General features: G+C 29.4%; 1 protein-coding gene across 1 annotated transcript in view; it reads left to right on the top strand.

Moving 5' to 3' along the window:
* The window catches only part of LOC141524764 (opioid-binding protein/cell adhesion molecule), a 49,346-nt gene that overhangs the window by 31,017 nt on the left and 970 nt on the right, over positions 1–17,359 (top strand). Inside the window, exons 2-7 of the mRNA XM_074238825.1 lie at positions 13,413–13,628; positions 13,953–14,293; positions 14,650–14,803; positions 15,324–15,706; positions 16,761–16,980; positions 17,091–17,208. Coding sequence (XP_074094926.1) covers positions 13,413–13,628; positions 13,953–14,293; positions 14,650–14,803; positions 15,324–15,706; positions 16,761–16,980; positions 17,091–17,182 — 1,406 coding nt within the window. The 3' untranslated portion in view covers positions 17,183–17,208. The remainder of the gene's footprint in view (positions 1–13,412; positions 13,629–13,952; positions 14,294–14,649; positions 14,804–15,323; positions 15,707–16,760; positions 16,981–17,090; positions 17,209–17,359) is intronic.

Here is a 17,359-nt window from a genome sequence, read left to right as displayed (position 1 = left end):
CCGCAGACCGGGAATACGTGATTCTTTTGTGTCCTCGGGAAAAGTGTTTGAACGTGTAAATTAAAATAAAAAAATATTAAAATATATGCAACTCCGCGTTATCTTCGCCTCGGCTTTGCCTCAGAACTCTCATACTTAATACAAAATACTAAATAAAACTTTACACTTGTATTATATTGCTAGAGGTTTTTAAATCCTGGTCTGAGTCATAGAGTTAAGCTTTATTTACAATTTGTGGCTCATAGGTGGTAAAATATTTTTTTGACTTTTGAGGTTTACGCTTTTTACAATTGTAATTTATAATGTGAGTCACTTTATGGACTTGGACCAAATATGCAGTATATATATGTATGCTAAAAAATTAACTGGATTTGAGAAAAAAATTTTTTAATCAAGTCAAAAATTATTGATCTAAACAGTTTATTTATTATTTTTACAATTATATTATACAGTAAAAAATTTTGCGTACAAAATACATTTTTTCACAGTAGTATAACAATATTGTTCTAGGTTCAAGTAAATTTTATTTTATTTAATTATATTTTCACTTGACTCAGAATTATGGAATTCTTCAAAATAATATTCTTGGTTCAAAAAATTTAATCTTGAATGAAATTAATTTTTTTATCAGTATAATATTTTCTTTCATTCATTTAATATAAAAAAATGTATGATTAATTTAATTTTTGGTTATCAAATAATATCAAAGTTCTGATTACAACAGTGAAATTGTACTAAAGTTTAGTCTGGTAATTAAATACTATGCAATGGAATTATTATATATGTACTGCGCTTTGAGCTTTGAGCTGAGTATATGCACATGGTATGTGAACCAGAGACACATTTACGGATAAGCGTTATGTAAATTAATATAAGTGTGTTGATTAAACAGCGCGGTGTGATGGATAACTGTTACGGAATAATTACTATATGTATCAGACATCACGGATCGCAGCGTGTGGTTCTGAAGTTTAGAGTGTTTTATTTTAAAAATTTTATTTATCTAATGGTTAAATTACAAGCTGGATTAAAAGCACTTGTACATTTTATTTCAATGATAGTTTTTGCTCGGACTGGTATGGAAACTGTTGCATAACCGGAAGCCAGAGTTGTACAGAGAGTCTAATGTATTCACTCGACATACACGACAGTTAGATCGTGCGCTGATCATCATCACTTTTTATTACAGATATCATACACATATATGTATGAGCTTGTACTTTTGCTATACTAGGGTAGAAATAAACTTAACACATTATAACTTGATCCTTTTGTCTTGGTCGCTTTCATAGAATCTTGAGATTAGCAATGTCAAGAAGATGTTATCGATTGTTACTCACGACTTCTTAAGAAGGGAATAGAAGATTATGGTAAATATTCAAAGCGACGTTTATCGCTTATCATTGAATTAATAATTAGAATAAATCAATTTTAATTAAAACTAGTTTCATTAAAAATACAAAAAATTTTATAAAAATAAATGTATTTTTAGAAGTTTAATTTTTTTTCGATTTTTGTACTAATTTTAATTATCTTAATTTAAAAAATATTAAAAAAAGTTTTAATTTTATTCGTAAAAGTGTTAGATATTCAAAGCAAAATTTTTTACTGTGTATAAAAAAATATAATTACGAAAATAAATATATTTTATATTTTCATAATTTATTTCTTATTTATTTTACACTGAAAAACAAATTAACTTTGTTTATTTGAGTAAATAAATTTTATTTAATTTCAGTAAATCAACAAAATTTAAGAGGAAAAATTTTGAATAAAAAAAATAATCTTAAAAAATTAAATTATTTTTAATGAAGTCAAAAATTTTTGAATAAAAAAATTTTATTTAATCCCAGAGTTTTTGTCTTGAATTAAGAAGTTTAATTTTTTTAATAAAACATTTATTTTTATAATAGCTTATAAATAATATATAAAAAAAATCGATCAAAAGTTGACTACTAAAAATATATATTTGATATAAATAATTTTTATATTAGAAGAATTGAAATCATTTATAGTTCAAATATTATAAATTTACCCAATGAACAAAATAACGAGGTGTAAATTATTCAAAAGCTGCAATCGACAACCAGTTCGGGTCAGCGAATTCAGGGATCCGGTGAATATTTGATGTGATAGAGAAAAAAAACCTTTATAATACCTGTATAATGATTTAGTGTTTTATTGTATGCAAAACGGAAGCTCGAAGCCTTTTCCCAATTATCCAGAACATTATTACTGATGCCTAACTCATAAACCCGAGAACAAACTAACAAACTGTGCTTGTAACTAGTTAGAAGCCAGTGTATGTCACAGAGGATAGCAGTAAAAGTATTACATTGACAAAAAAAAAGAGAATGAACAGAGAGATAAAAGGGATAGAGAGGAACATTAAATTAATGGCTGAGAATACTAGAAAAAATAGAGGCATAGAAATAACCGAGGGTATCCAAGGGAAACGAGGAAATGAGCATTAAGTCTGTCACGTTTTACTCTTGCCAGCAGACAATTGTCATGATAATGAAGCACGTGTGGCGCAATTACGGATCGGCAAGTTAGCAACCTTAAGTGGCAATAGTCTGACATCATCGGTGGTTGGTCACTTATAATATAATATAATATATGTACGTAATTATAATAACTGCATCATAATAACTGGTGACTGATGAACACCTATACCGTTCATTTTATTTGATCTGATGCATTAAATCTTACTTTAATCTTCCTCATTCGCCATTAACCATTAATAGAAATAAATATACATATTTATGAGCCTAATCAATCATCAACCATTTTTAGCTCGGTGATTTATTTGCCGGTCGTCTTTATTTATCACAGATTGTATTGAGTTAACTGATTAACACGGGCCGACTGCAACCTTCTATCCTATCCGGATTGAGCGAAACTTAAATTAAATACAAACACGAATACAAATACAAACACAAGAAACTCATCTATTCCATGCCAAAGCGACTGAATCTCGGGATTATAATAAATGTATGGCTAGAGTCCTTGTAATTTGATTAGGAATGTCACAAATATCCTCAGCATACCATGGCTTCAGACTACTGTTGGAACTAAAACTAAAAACTCTCTTAAAAAATCTGAACTAAGGCTTCTTTGAAGCAAAGGGTGTCTCACTCTTTAAAAAGTATCTTATTAAAAATTAAAAATGCTTTAATCGCAAGCTTAACTAAAAAGTAAAAATAGTTTTTAATAAGTTTAAAATTAAAATAAAGTGATGGAAAAATTCATTTTGGTATTATTTGTACATTTGGTCACTATTTTTATTTAAAATTATTTTTTATTCTTTAGTTAAGTTTGTTATTAAAAAATATTTTTTAGTTTGATAAATTATAAAGTATTTTTATAATTTTTTAGTTTAATTACAAACCAAAAGAGATTTTTTTTTTATATTGTATGTTTAAGCTATTAAATTAGTCATTTTTTTGGCTAATAATCCTGGTTAAGACAAATTATCAAAATATTGTATTAATGTCCATCGATACTTACATATATAAATTTTGAAACTAATTAGACGTCATAAAATTAATAAAAATTACGTCAAAAAATTTAGTTTTTACATATTTCACAGAATAATTGGAAAAAATGTAGAACTGTACTGTTAATTACTTAAAAAAAAAAAAAAAAAGTAACGGGTTTTTTTGATCCTGACATCTCCTATTGTCAGAACTTCAACACTTAATAAAAAAAAAAATGAAACCGAAAACTTGACTCTATGATGAATGCGTTCTAACTGTAACTGAAGGATGATACTTGAAGTCTATTTTGACGGATACTTTTTGAAATCTCGAAGCGCCTTGAAATCTCCAGCAAGCCCTAAATAGAAAATTTAACAAGTTATGTGCTCTTACAATCGATGAAAGCCACGCAATGCTCGAAAATGAAAAAGCGTTAATCAAATAAAATAAAAAAAAAAAAAAACATTTGTATTTGGATTGGGTTGTCTAATAATACAATCACAATGATAATGATAACGATGAAAAGTATTTATTGGTATTGCTAGCATGTGGCAAGTTGACACTTTAAATATACATATATTTTATTACCACACACTTCACTATATAAATGCTAATGAAGAGCCTTTTTCCAAGTTTTCATCGATGATTCTTATCGAAGGTATTCAAGATTACATTTTACATAAAACATTTTACATTTTACATTTTATATAAACCTTTATTTGACTCCACACATCAAACGTATTAATTCCATTATCGGCCACCCTAAAATCGTAATGTTCATCAATAGACCTCACTTTGATTCTGTCATCGTCTCTATCTGGATATCTAAAATATATTTAATATGTATGGATGTAAGAATGTACAGAGCCCCGATATTAGGAGTCTCGAGTGACTTGAAAAAATAATGATACGGGTTAGGTGGAAAAATATAATTTATGAAGAAGAGGATCGTAATGTATATAGTGACTCACCACTTGATAGTAATCCAAGCATGACGGAATACAAGAATAAGAAGTTGAGAGTGGAATACGCTGGAGAGTGCATCACTGATTGTTGTTGTATATTTAATGATCAAATCAATGGAGAGAGTGGAATACCAATGTATAATGTATAACGAGTGTTATACAGCCTTCAGGAATTCCATCTACACCATGTCATATCCCAGTACGACTATTTATTACAGTACCTTTACTCTCTACTCTGAACAATCTATATTATCTGAACAATCTAATTGTTAGTATTAATCATCGTCATTAGACAATACAATAATTGTTTTTTTTTTTATAATAATAATTATAGGGTTTTAATTATACAATTACAAGCTCATTAATAATCCGTAAATCCCGGTGACCTAAGAGGAAGGATGTAGTGGTCGTGTTTGCTGAGCATTACCTTTGCCAAAGAGCGTTAGCCAAATATGACGCATGTTCATACGAATTAACACGACACAAAGAAGGAATGCCGAAACGGCGGTTCACCCTCATCGATGTTTATCTTCTCGATTGCTGATGGGAGGAACGAGGCCCCTCGAGTGTCCTCCCCTCGGTTCCAAGAAGCCCAGTGTCCAAACAAGGGAAAGTATTAGATTCCCGCAGAATACAGTACGCTGTACAGTAGACGGGACGTGTGCGGGGTTAAATGGACGCGTGACGAGTTTGCGGGATGAACCCGTCGCAGTACTCAGGGTCATTGTTCTCCAGTCCAGCTTTAACTCATCCTCTCTATCTCCTGTCCTATGTTCTATCTTCTCTCTTCTATTCTCACATTATGTTATTTTGTGTTATATACTGCTCACAAAGTAACAACTATTCCCTATATAAGTGTACACATTTGTACTCTAGGATTACCACTATATTATTATTCTTTGTTTATTGGCTTTTAATAATTTTTTTTAAAACACCCTTGTAGATTTTACATACTTTATACAAAGTTCAAAATTTTTAAATTAAACTTATTATAATAACTTAAATTAATTTGACAAAAATTTTATTTTTAACTTGACATAAATTATCATTAAATAATTAAAAATATTAAAGTTTTTATTGTTAAAATTAATATTAATAATTTTGATTTTGTTAAAATATTGAATGGAAAAAAAATTTTTTAAATTATAATTTATCAAAAGAGAGCAAGCTAATGTTATGATGAAGTGTTAAATTTTTTGCTGTCAAAATTTCGATTGGAAATTAGTCACTTTTTTAAAAATAAAAAATAAAAATGATTGTTATCATTTTGTCAATTAAAATTTTTCAAAAATTAAATTAAAAAAATAATTTTTATTATTATAGTTGTTGTCAATATTATTATTATAACTATGTACTGTCTCATCATCCAGTAATGGCCGTGGTGGTAACCAACTGGCAATCTTAAAACTCGTATTATACACTTAAACTTACAACAAGCAGACATAATATCATCGTCTCTTACTTTACAAGTAAAGATAAAGAGTAAAGCTGACCTGACCAAGAACTAAGACCAACGAAGTAAAGCCGGTTCTAATTCCAACGGCACCGGCAACCGGCTGTATAAAGAATCATCAGCGATAAATCCAAGCGTGCTTTCCCGGTACGCAGTGTTGTAACATATACGGGGATTGGAAATGCAGTTTTGAGATCCAGTCTCAACCTCATCTCAGCTCAGCTTCACTAGAACATATATACATGTAGTTGATGCGAGACGCTGCCGTCTTTCCGAATAGCAAACTTTAAATATTTTGTTATAACTTACAACTATAGAAGAAAGAGAAGAAGAAGCCTTTGCTTGTACTTGCAAGAGAGAAGCTTTATTGTAACAATAAAATAAAATAAAAAAAAATGTTAAAAATAAGTGATAGAGCTGAAGAGAGAAGGTTGAATATGTTAACTGGAAACGGCACCTGTGAGCTCATGTCTATGATGTTTTTGCCACTTGGCAATTGTCCAACCACGATCTCAAACGTTTTCTTATTTCTTCTCTTTCTCTCTCTTCTGTCTTCTTTCTTCTGAGAGGATCAGTCCTATGCTCATCAGCGTTTATTTCTGACTTAACTTTGGAGGCTTTTGCTAAACCGACGACTCTGCGCCGTCGAATTGAGACAAACTGTCTGTACTGTTTGTTATTTAGGAAGTTCTGCAGAGCCAGATTGCATGCATTTTTTTTTTTTTTTTTTTTTTTTTTTTGGTTAATTCAATGCAATGAAACCAAGGAGAGACTTATCTAGATCTTCTGTATTATATGTGCAGCGTAAATTAAGAGAAAGAGTGTCGCTTACCACAAGTATACATATACAGCACAATACTTATCCTTATTACATTCGTGTGTACATGTACTTGGTGACCGAAGTAGAAGTCACCGTTGATTCGGTCAATGGCACTCCCCTTGATCATCATCTCTTGCTTGGTAACATTCTCATTAGATTGGAACGAGTCAGCGCACGCCTTTTATTTCGTTGGCGCACACGCCAACGCATGCAAACACTACATATTATACATGTGTGTCTTGATGTCTGATGTACTGAGTTCGTTGCTGAGGGATCGAGAGATAGGAACAAATACATCAGACACTGAACACAGATGGCAAAAGAGAAAGAGGAGAGTAATGAGAACAAACGAGCTGAGCTAGGGGACTGACCCCCATTTCCCCCGCGAGTAACTCCGAAGCTGGTGCCCGCTAGTACGCTGGTTATATTAGTTGCTGCACATAATACATATAATACATATGAAAGAGGCGCGGAATGAGAGTGCGAGTTGCTTGACAATAATAACCATTAATGCGTGAGAGAATGTACCCAGTGACGTCATTCATTTTGTATTCGTCATACATACATTTAGCTTTAACATATTCGATGGCATTGCTGGCTAACTAACTCCTGAAAGTTATATATTGAGTAATGATTATCATTTTTTATTTATGTACTTTGGTATGTGAATTGGGAACCACAAATCAATTGATATGTTCTAGGGTCGGCTGTTTTTTTTTTTTTTTTTTTATTGGTAATAAATTATTCTGACAGAGTCGTAAATATTTTTATATGGAAAATCAGGGACAGTTTTTGGGATCAGAACTGTCTTTATTTCCTCAGTTTTAAAAGTTTTTGGTGTTGTTTTAGAGAAAAGTCATTAAGGAAGTTTGGATTTGATTTTTACGACAGATTTCCGTTTATTTTCGGAGAAATTTTATTTATTTTAATCAGTCTTAGTCAATTAGTGATTGAGCAGCAAAGAAATGAGAATAAATTATTTGGAGGATATTTGTACACCGAAAAAAAAAAAAAAAAAAAAAAAAAAAAATTAAATTGAACAAAGAGAAAAATTTCTAAATCAAGAAAAATAAGAGTTTAAAAATTTTTCCACTCAAATTAAAACAATAAAGATGATTTGTGTGTTAAATACGCTCTAAAAATAATTTATTTTTACTTCGCTGTTCTACACTATTAATTATAATTATTAACATATATCATAAGAAGTTTACTTTAAAATTGTAGAAGTTTTAAAGAAATTGGAAATTCAAATGTTTCATTACCCTTGATATAAAATTTTAAGGCTAATATTTTTTAAATTAAAAGTATGATTAATAAGAAAATAATAGTATGTATTGATGTTTGAATAAAAAAATATTTTCCCTTACCCACAACTGCAAGAAACATTTTTTTTAAGATGGCGCGACTCTGACAATGCTGGTATTACTTTTGAATCAACAAAAAATGTAACATGTGCTTGTGTATGTTATCAAATATTTATTTTATTTACTCGAGCAGTAATAGAAATAAATTTTCTCTACTCTACATGTCCCACAGTTATGTATTGTATGTATTATATATAACCGAGGGATCACGATATATGACTTTTACAGCAAGCGGGTCCGATGAAGAGTGATGTAGAATGCATAACAAGTATAAGGGCGAGGAAGAAATGTAACCAAAAGATTGACGATCTTACTCTTGAGCTCGATCATCCATCGACCGTATAGTAGAACTGACTGGGTACGGTAATTGACTTGTCGACTACATGCTCTTGGTCTTGATCTTAGTCTTGTACTTGTAAAGATTGTCGGCTGCTTTTACTACACGTCACAAAACGACCTTCCCAACATGTCCAAGACCTTTTTCGGATGCTTCATAAAAATGATATGACTTTTATTCTTCTTTTAACGTCATTATTTATTGGGTGGAGTTGGATTGTTAAATTTATATCATGAACACCACTAAATTATTTAATTGACGCTTCTTCGTAATAAACTACCGCATCATGCGATAATTAAAGACGTGAATCATTGACAGGACAATAATAAGAAAAAATTTTTTTGATTTAATAATAATAATTATTTTTTTTTTTTATAATTAAAAATTTTAATTTTATTTTTTAAAATTATAAATTTTTTAAATTTAATTTAATTATAAAAATTAATTTATTATTTTAAAATTTGACCAAAAAAACTTTGATATTTTATCCTTGCTCTTTTCTGATGAATTACAATAAAGAAAAAAATTTTTTTTCATTCAATATTTTAACATAATCAAGATCAAAAATAAATTTGATGACATATATAAAAAAAAAAAAAATGGAGTAACTTCCGATTTAGTAAATTTTTAATATCCTTGAATAATTTAATTTTCGTTAAATATTTCAATATTTAATCCATTAAGCATAACAAAATTATTTAAATAAATGAATACAATTATTTGGCTACTTATTTCAGCACAAAAATAAAATAAAATAATGACAAAAATATCCTTTAATAAAATTTATGCCTTCAGTCAGTGAGTGACAAAGTATCGAGTCGTGGAAAACCTAGGCTGACATCGACGTCCCATTTAATTACGAATAACAAATAGAATTGGAACGTCAGCAAATAAATTCCAGCATATAGTTATAGTTTGAGTTGTAGTTATAAATATAAATCCATCATATGTAGCTAATATATTAGGGATAAACAGTAATAAATATGTAGACCTCGTATTTCCTAAACTAGAAGCTATTAATTTTTGATAATTAATACGTGACTATTGTTGTTAATAGTCGCTTTAAAATAATTTATATGTACAGCGATATAAACGCCTTAACAATGACGTGGAAATAAAAATAGTTATTATACATTTAGAAAGTATGTTTAGTTGCAGACACATGATCCTGACCGCGAGGACTTTTTTTGGCGATACCGTCACTCCAAAATGTTGGATTGCTGTATAAAATATTACCTACACGTATATGAACGAATAAGTGTACAGTAGTTATGTATTTTTATATGTGTATACAGAGTTACTACACGATCACATAGTAATAGGCGCCTAAATACAGCATGACATCACGACCGGCTCCGGTTAGGTACGACGTGGTAAGTTTTGAGCGTGTACCAAATTCAAAATAGATTTACGGTTAGCGCGAGTTACGCGACCCCGTTATTTCGGCCATTACAAATCGCGCTCACGACTTGCATCGCTAATATAAAATCATGAGTTCATTTACTTTTTAAAATAACAATTAAATATTGACTCTATAAATGTTTTAACTTTCATCATCACTGATATTGATATTGACATGGATATAAATATATATTTATATATAGATACATATTATTACTCTAGTTCGGGTTTAAATATACATTGTTTTATACACAATGGAAATTTATTGCAATGGGAGTATTTTTTTTTTTTTTTTTTTTTTTACCGATAACAAAGTTATACTCTTGTCTATTCTTTCTTTGCATTGTTCGAGCTTCGAGAGCAATTTATATGGGGTTACACGTATAAATATATACGTATATATATTTGTAGATGAACACGATCGACCGGTACGGCGAATAAAATGAAGACGGAGTCTCGAGGGTGTGCCACGGATGTGAAACAACTATATAACTATGAACGGCCATCCGTTCACCAATTTCTCAAATGTACTTTGAGTAATCGCTATCATGTTCTTTCTAAGATTTATTAGTGGTTAGATTTTTTTTTTTTTATTGTTTTTTAAATAGTTTTAGTTTTTTTGACTTTCAAAGAAACGAATGGAGCTTTTTGTCACTCTTTATAGATAGGGGAAGGCTACTGTACGTAAAAAAATTCACAAATTATTTTTCTTGGAGACAAATTTCAATTATCTGAATGATATTTTTAACTTTATATAGAATGCTTCTCGTAAATTTTTATTGCACTGGCAATAAAATAAAGAAGAAACAATAAATTCTATACCCTTTTGTAAAAAATATTTTTTTTTTACATTTTTATTTAGAAATTAAAATGATTTCATGGCGAAAAAAATTTTTTTTTGGATAGACTGATAAAAAAACTTGATTCAATTTATTTATTTATTTTTTTTTTTTTTTTTTTTTTTTTTTTTCATGAGAATAATAAATCAAATAAAATTACTTTATATAAATTGAATTTGATTGAAGCCCGATAGAGAGAAATTATAAAAATAAACCAACAATTTTTGTAAGCAGTAAAAAGAACGTAATACAAAAAATTAATAAATCATTTTTGAAAATAAAAAATTTTTTATAAAATAGAAAATTATTAAAAAATTAATTTCTTCCTGAAAATGAATCATTCGCAATTTACTTAATTAATTAATTTATTTATTTAAATTCTGTGAAATAAATTATCTTTCAATAAAAACAGCTTTAATTTTATATCAAATAAAATTATGCTTCAAAAATTTTAAATAAATTTTCCAACAAAATTTTGAATCACAAAAGAGGCAAAAAAACATTTTTTAATCATTAAAAACATATTTACTGAGTAAATTATATTTCAGCTTCCGCACCAGCGGATTAAATTGAATCAAAATTTATTTGCATTGCGGTTGAACAGCAGACCAATTAAAACCACTTAAAAAATTAATCATCCACCAATAAATATTTACAAAGGCATAAAAATAAATAACCTCAGAGCATAAATTAACCGGATGTTAAAAAGGAGGATCAAAGGGCCAAAAATAATGCTCGAATAAGTAATAACTGTGTGAAAATTAGTTATATTTAACGATCGCACCTGGGTAAATTTACGAGACAGTGGGCAAGTGTACGTATGAACAGAAGAATAAAGAAGCTCATACAGAATCGATAACCACACCTTCATACATATTTATGCTATGTATTATGTATTATGGATGTATAAACTCTCGGCTTTTTAACTCAATCATTCAATTTGAGCCTTGAGCTTTTTATGCACAATAGAGCTCACTATTTCATCCAAAGGATCATTCAGCCGACATTTTATATTTAACATATCCAAGTAATTTAACGTCCACGCAATCGTCAAACAAATAAACACCCTCCAGCAATTGCTTTAAATATTTATCTCTATAATTCTACTTATAATTTAGATTCGCAAAGTTAGCACACAGAAATATATATATAAAGGCTCCAGCCGCTTGTCTAGTCTGCTGTGACAGAATCAGGATAGATTTATATGTAGAGAAAATAATAATAAAAGGCGTGATACTGCGTAGGAGGGTTGGGTGTATGGAAACGCGTCAGACGGGGTCGCTACGCAATGGGGCATCCTGGCGCCTGTAATCTTGTACGAAAAGATATACTAGCATGTTCGTGTGTAGTAGCCCAGCTCGTTGTTAGACTCCTCCACATTTATGGCATACTCATGCACATGCACTACATGTCCTAGTCTACCAGTAAGTTGAGTAAAAGGAAAAATAGTTCCTGGCCAGAGGGTGGTGATACCCTGCTATTAACCCCGATTCTTCCTCAGTTCATCACTTAATCGCGTTACTCATTTCTTCTTTTTTTTTTTTCTCATTTCTTCCTTTTTTTTATTACCTGATAAATATTAAATAAAGCGAAGTAAAAGGAAAAATAAGACACTCGGGTACATTACCAGGATTAGTTTTTTTTTTTAACTTAAAGATATGTAGACATTTTTTTTATCTACACAGTAAATATTTTTTCGTCTAATTCAATTAAAAAAAAATTTTTTTAACTTCCCGCTAAGAAAATCAAAGGTCGTGGGAGACGGAGATATCTATAACAATCCATGCTCTATTGGGATAAAATTATGGTGATATTATATGAAGCTTGATTGAATTGATCGTAATGTAACCGGGCGATGTCTGCAGACTAAGACACACTTATTCACCACATACGACACTCATTGTCATTATTACTATTACTATCCTTAAATGACGAGTATTTACTCGACCTATTTATTTCTAACGAAGGCGTGGTTATCCACTTAGATCTGTGTTCTTTTAAAAATATATATATATATATATATATATATATATATATATATATATATATATATACATGTGAGATCTACTTTGGAGATGTATAAGTATGTCATGTCTTGAAGCTTGATGATGCGGCTGTTAACGGGCTATCGTCACGCGTGCTCTGCATGTCTTTAGTATTTTATCATCACTGCCTCACCCTTTGGATTAAGTGGACTAAGGGCTCGTGATATCTGAAACTAGGATAAATTGATGTATTGACATATGGCATTAACAATAATTGTCGGTTTTTATTCACATTTCTTTAGTGGTTTATAAATTTCTCTATTGTATTGTAAACAGATTTTTTTTTCATTTTTATTAATTATCTAGCATTAATTTTATTTAAATAGCTTTTTGGCTGTTTTATTGATTAAGAAATCATCATTATATTGAAGTATGAACCAATTAGAAAAAGAATGGAACTGATCAACAATTTTTGGACATATTTTTTCTTCTAATTCCCCAAAATTTTTAAAATTACAAATATTAAATTTCTTTTTCACATCAAAAGTTTTTTCCAATCAATTTTATCTTAAATTTCTCAAATTTTATCAATAAAAAATTTTTACTTAAAACAAAAATAATTCTAATAAATTTTTAGGATAAATTTTTTTCTTATAATTCATCAGAATTATTAAAATTATAAATTTTTAATTTCTTCTTGAAATAAAATTTTTTTTTCAACTAATTTTTTCAATTTTTAAAACAAAAATCATAATTTTAATTTTTCCAGCTTATGGAAGACCTGACCAGCAGCCAGACGCAGAAAATAATGAAGAAGAAGGTTACTTGGGTGACGAGACCGATTATGAAGAAGAATCAGAGGGAGACGCTGCTAATGATAACAATGAGGCACTCGCAGAACCCCCAGAAATAAAGACCAAACCCCAAATGATCGAAGTTAGACCGGGTAGCAACGTCGAATTGCCATGTTACATTGTTAACGGAGGTATGTATAAAAAAAAATCTACAATATATATATTTTTTATTCCTTTGTATGTTCTCGACTTTTTAGAATTAAAAAGAAAATAATACTAGCTACGGTTATGCCGAGTCAGGTAAAATTCTATGAGGGCGGTTTTATTATTTTGAGCGGCCGTCAATTTTGTAAAGAAGAAATTTAACGCTCCGAGATTCTTTTAAGATTTTTTTAGACTAGATTTTTAAAAAGACACTCTAGCTTTATTTTCTGTTAATAATTAAAAAGTATAATGTGATAATGATTATTTATTTATTTATTTATTTATTGACAGTAAATTTTTTTATTTAATAGATGACTATACGGTTGAATGGAAAAAAGGCAACGTCAGTTTGTTCTTCGGCGACTCCGATATGACTAAAGATATCACCTCGAAGATAGTCACGACTGCGAATCACAGTTTAATTATTTATAATGTGACGAAGAACGACTCCTCAGATTCTTACACGTGCTCCCTCTTAGGTGTAGACCAGCCGGTGGAGGTCACACATAAGGTCCATGTTGTCGACAGACCAAAGGATGATGACAAGCGGATCCGCGTTGTTCCTGGGAAGCGAGTCGAGGTCAATGAAAATGAGAGTGTTACTTTTGGTTGTGAAATTAAGGGATCACACAAGATTGTTTGGTCGCACAAGGTATGCAGGCTAATTATTTAAAAAAAAAATTCAACAAAAATATTTATAAATAAAAATAAAATTGTTTTTAATAATTTAAAATTATTAAACTGTGAAATTGAAGCTGAATTTACATAAAAAAATGTTATTATATTTTTTTTTTTATATTTGTACTCACTAACCATATCGTGAATTACTTTTTTATTATTTGAGTGTAAAAACAATTTTTTATCAATTTGTTCCACCAAAGTTAATTATATTCATGTATATTATATACAGCGGTCTCATTTTTTCTTCTCTCTATCCTGTTGAATAATTTATAGACAACCGTCAGAGCAGTTTCTATTTTAGATTTTTAATTTAAATTTTAATTCCAGGGATTATCGTTGCATAATGGTGAAGAAATAAACAAAAATGGCAAATATGTTACAATAATTAAAGCCAATAGACATCATGGAGGTCTTTATCAATGTCTTGCTGATGTACCGGAAGACCGTCCCCCTTACGAATCAATTGACGTAGTTGTCAAGTGTAAGGATTTTTACTCTCGATAATTGTTTACTCAACTTTATTTTTTTATTTTTTTATTTAACCAGACCAAAACTGCGTAATAAAATACCCGCAGACATAATACACGGACATAAAAAAATTTAGAGTGGTTTTAAAAACTAAAAAAAATTATTATTCTATTGATTATAATGATGATAATTAACTAATTGGGAAAAAAATGGAACTGATTAATAATTAATGTGTTTAAATAATCAATTCTGATTTTTTAGGACATATTTTTTCTTATATAGTTCCTTAAAATGTTTAATATTATAAATATTAAATTTCTTCTTTAAATTAAAATAAATTTTCAACCAATTTTGTCTGAAATGTTTTTAAATTTTGTCAATAAAAATTTTCTATTTTTTAAATAAAAATCTATCGTAATTTTTTGAGAAAATTAAATTTTTTTTCTCTTTAAATGAACGCGGATATTATATTATGATTCCATTAATTCAACCAAAAGTATGTATGTATTAATTTATATTTTATATTTTTATAGTCAAACCAGTAATAGAAACAGAGCATGACATCGTTCATACAGGAATAGGACAGATTTCTGAGTTGAAGTGTAAAATTCACGCCCACCCTCGCGCGAAGGTGACTTGGTCGAAAAATGGCAAGCCGGTGACCGGCAGAAAGGACAAGAAACTTCATTCTGAAGACAAGAATTCACGCGTACTGATAATTGAACAGACTGACAATAATGATTTCGGTTCCTACGTTTGTACTGCTTCAAATACGATGGGTGAAGCCAGCAAGGAAATTATTCTTACTGGTACTCCGGCTAAGCCCAAGTGGGTAGGAATGGACCGTTTGGACGACGAAAAAACAATTGTCTTCAAATGGAAGGTTAAGAGCTACTCACCCATCAAGGAGTACAAAGTAAGCAAATTTGTAACCTATTAAATGTATACTACTGTTATAAAGAAATTTAAAAGGCTTGCACGTCCTTTATTAGTTTTATTGTATTCTGAGAAATGGTATAATAAAATAGAGTTACTGTTGAAAATTAGCAGCTTGCACAGTTTGACTTTTTTTTTTTTTTTTTTTCAAAGTAAAATTATAAAAATTTTAAAAACTGAGTGCAATTTTTAAATATTTTATTATAGAAATTTATGAGATAAATTATTTGACTTCTGATAATTTTTTTAACTAATAAATTATCATTAAAAAAATTACACGCGCAAAATTTTGTAGAATTTATAAATACACAATAAGAACAAGATTACACTGGATATCATCCTAGATTATACTGAGTGAAAAAAAATTTCAGATAGTAGCTAGTATAATCTGGATTATAATGAGTATAATCCAGATATCACTGAGTATAATCTGGGATGATATCCAGTGTCATCTTGCTTTTTCCGTGTAAAAATTAAAAAAATTTTTTTTATTATTAATTTTTTCCTTAAAAAAAAAAAAAAAAAATTTTTTTTAATATTTTCTGGTTTTAATATTGTAAATTTATTTATTAAGAATTTTTTTTTTATCAAATATTATTATTGAAATAATAATTAATTTTCATACAATGAAATTGATGAAATCTTACCGGATATAGAAATACGGTATGTCCCGCATGATCAAAAGAACAGTGGCATATTTTTAACATACACCAACTGTAAACTAAAAATTTTCTTTGTGTAACTAGAACGAATTACCAGAAATTTTCTTTAAAAAAAATGTTATTTTTACTTATAACTTTCGAATAATGTTTTTTTAACGATTAACAGTGTCTCACATAAACTTTATCCTAAAAATGGTCTTGTTAGACAACAAAAATATGTGTAAAATATAAAATAATCGACAAAGAATATTAAAATCATATAGAATAAAAAAAGTCAGGCGTGAGAAGTATTTAAATGGTGCACATACGCATTTAAAACAAGAGTGATTAATGACAGAATATTTTTTCTCATTTAATGTGTTTTCTTCTTAGCTGGAGTATCGTCGCAAAGGCGATGCAGACTGGAAGTCAGTGAGTCCTAACGTGAAAGACGGAGAAGGAGATGAATTTATGGTCGATCATGCTCTGGAAGGTCTTCAGGCGGGCGTGACGTACGAGACGAAACTGCTGGCTAAGAATGAGTTGGGATGGTCGTCCAGCTCCGACACTCAGTCCTTCGACCTAGAATACATCATGGCTTCGCCGCAAAATCGTAAGTACTCAGTAATTACCGATAATATCGGAAACCGTTGAATAAATACACTTATAAAATAATTAACAGAGTATTTAATACAAAAATAAAAGTAAAATTTTATTATACAGCCTCAGAATCTAAGAATGCAGCATCGACGCAATCGCTTGCGGCACTCTCAGTATTCCTAGTCTTCTTGTCATACATTTCAACGAATATTTAATTAATTAATCGCTCCATACTACATAGGTAAGCAATATAAACATGATAAACGTCGTACTTATCATCGCTAAAGCATCTCTAGATGCAAGTAACATTTTGTTAATATATTAATATTCAATTATTCAAAATGGCGCTTAATTATATACACATACATGTATATCTTCTTAAGTATACATAC

This window comes from Cotesia typhae, unplaced genomic scaffold, assembly GCF_013202065.1.
Source record: "Cotesia typhae breed Kobodo isofemale line unplaced genomic scaffold, CoteBio_Ctyphae contig_23, whole genome shotgun sequence".
NCBI classification, from domain to species: domain Eukaryota; kingdom Metazoa; phylum Arthropoda; class Insecta; order Hymenoptera; family Braconidae; genus Cotesia; species Cotesia typhae.
The sequence above is the reverse complement of the archived record's forward strand: the minus strand, read 5'-3'. Positions and strand labels throughout refer to the sequence as shown.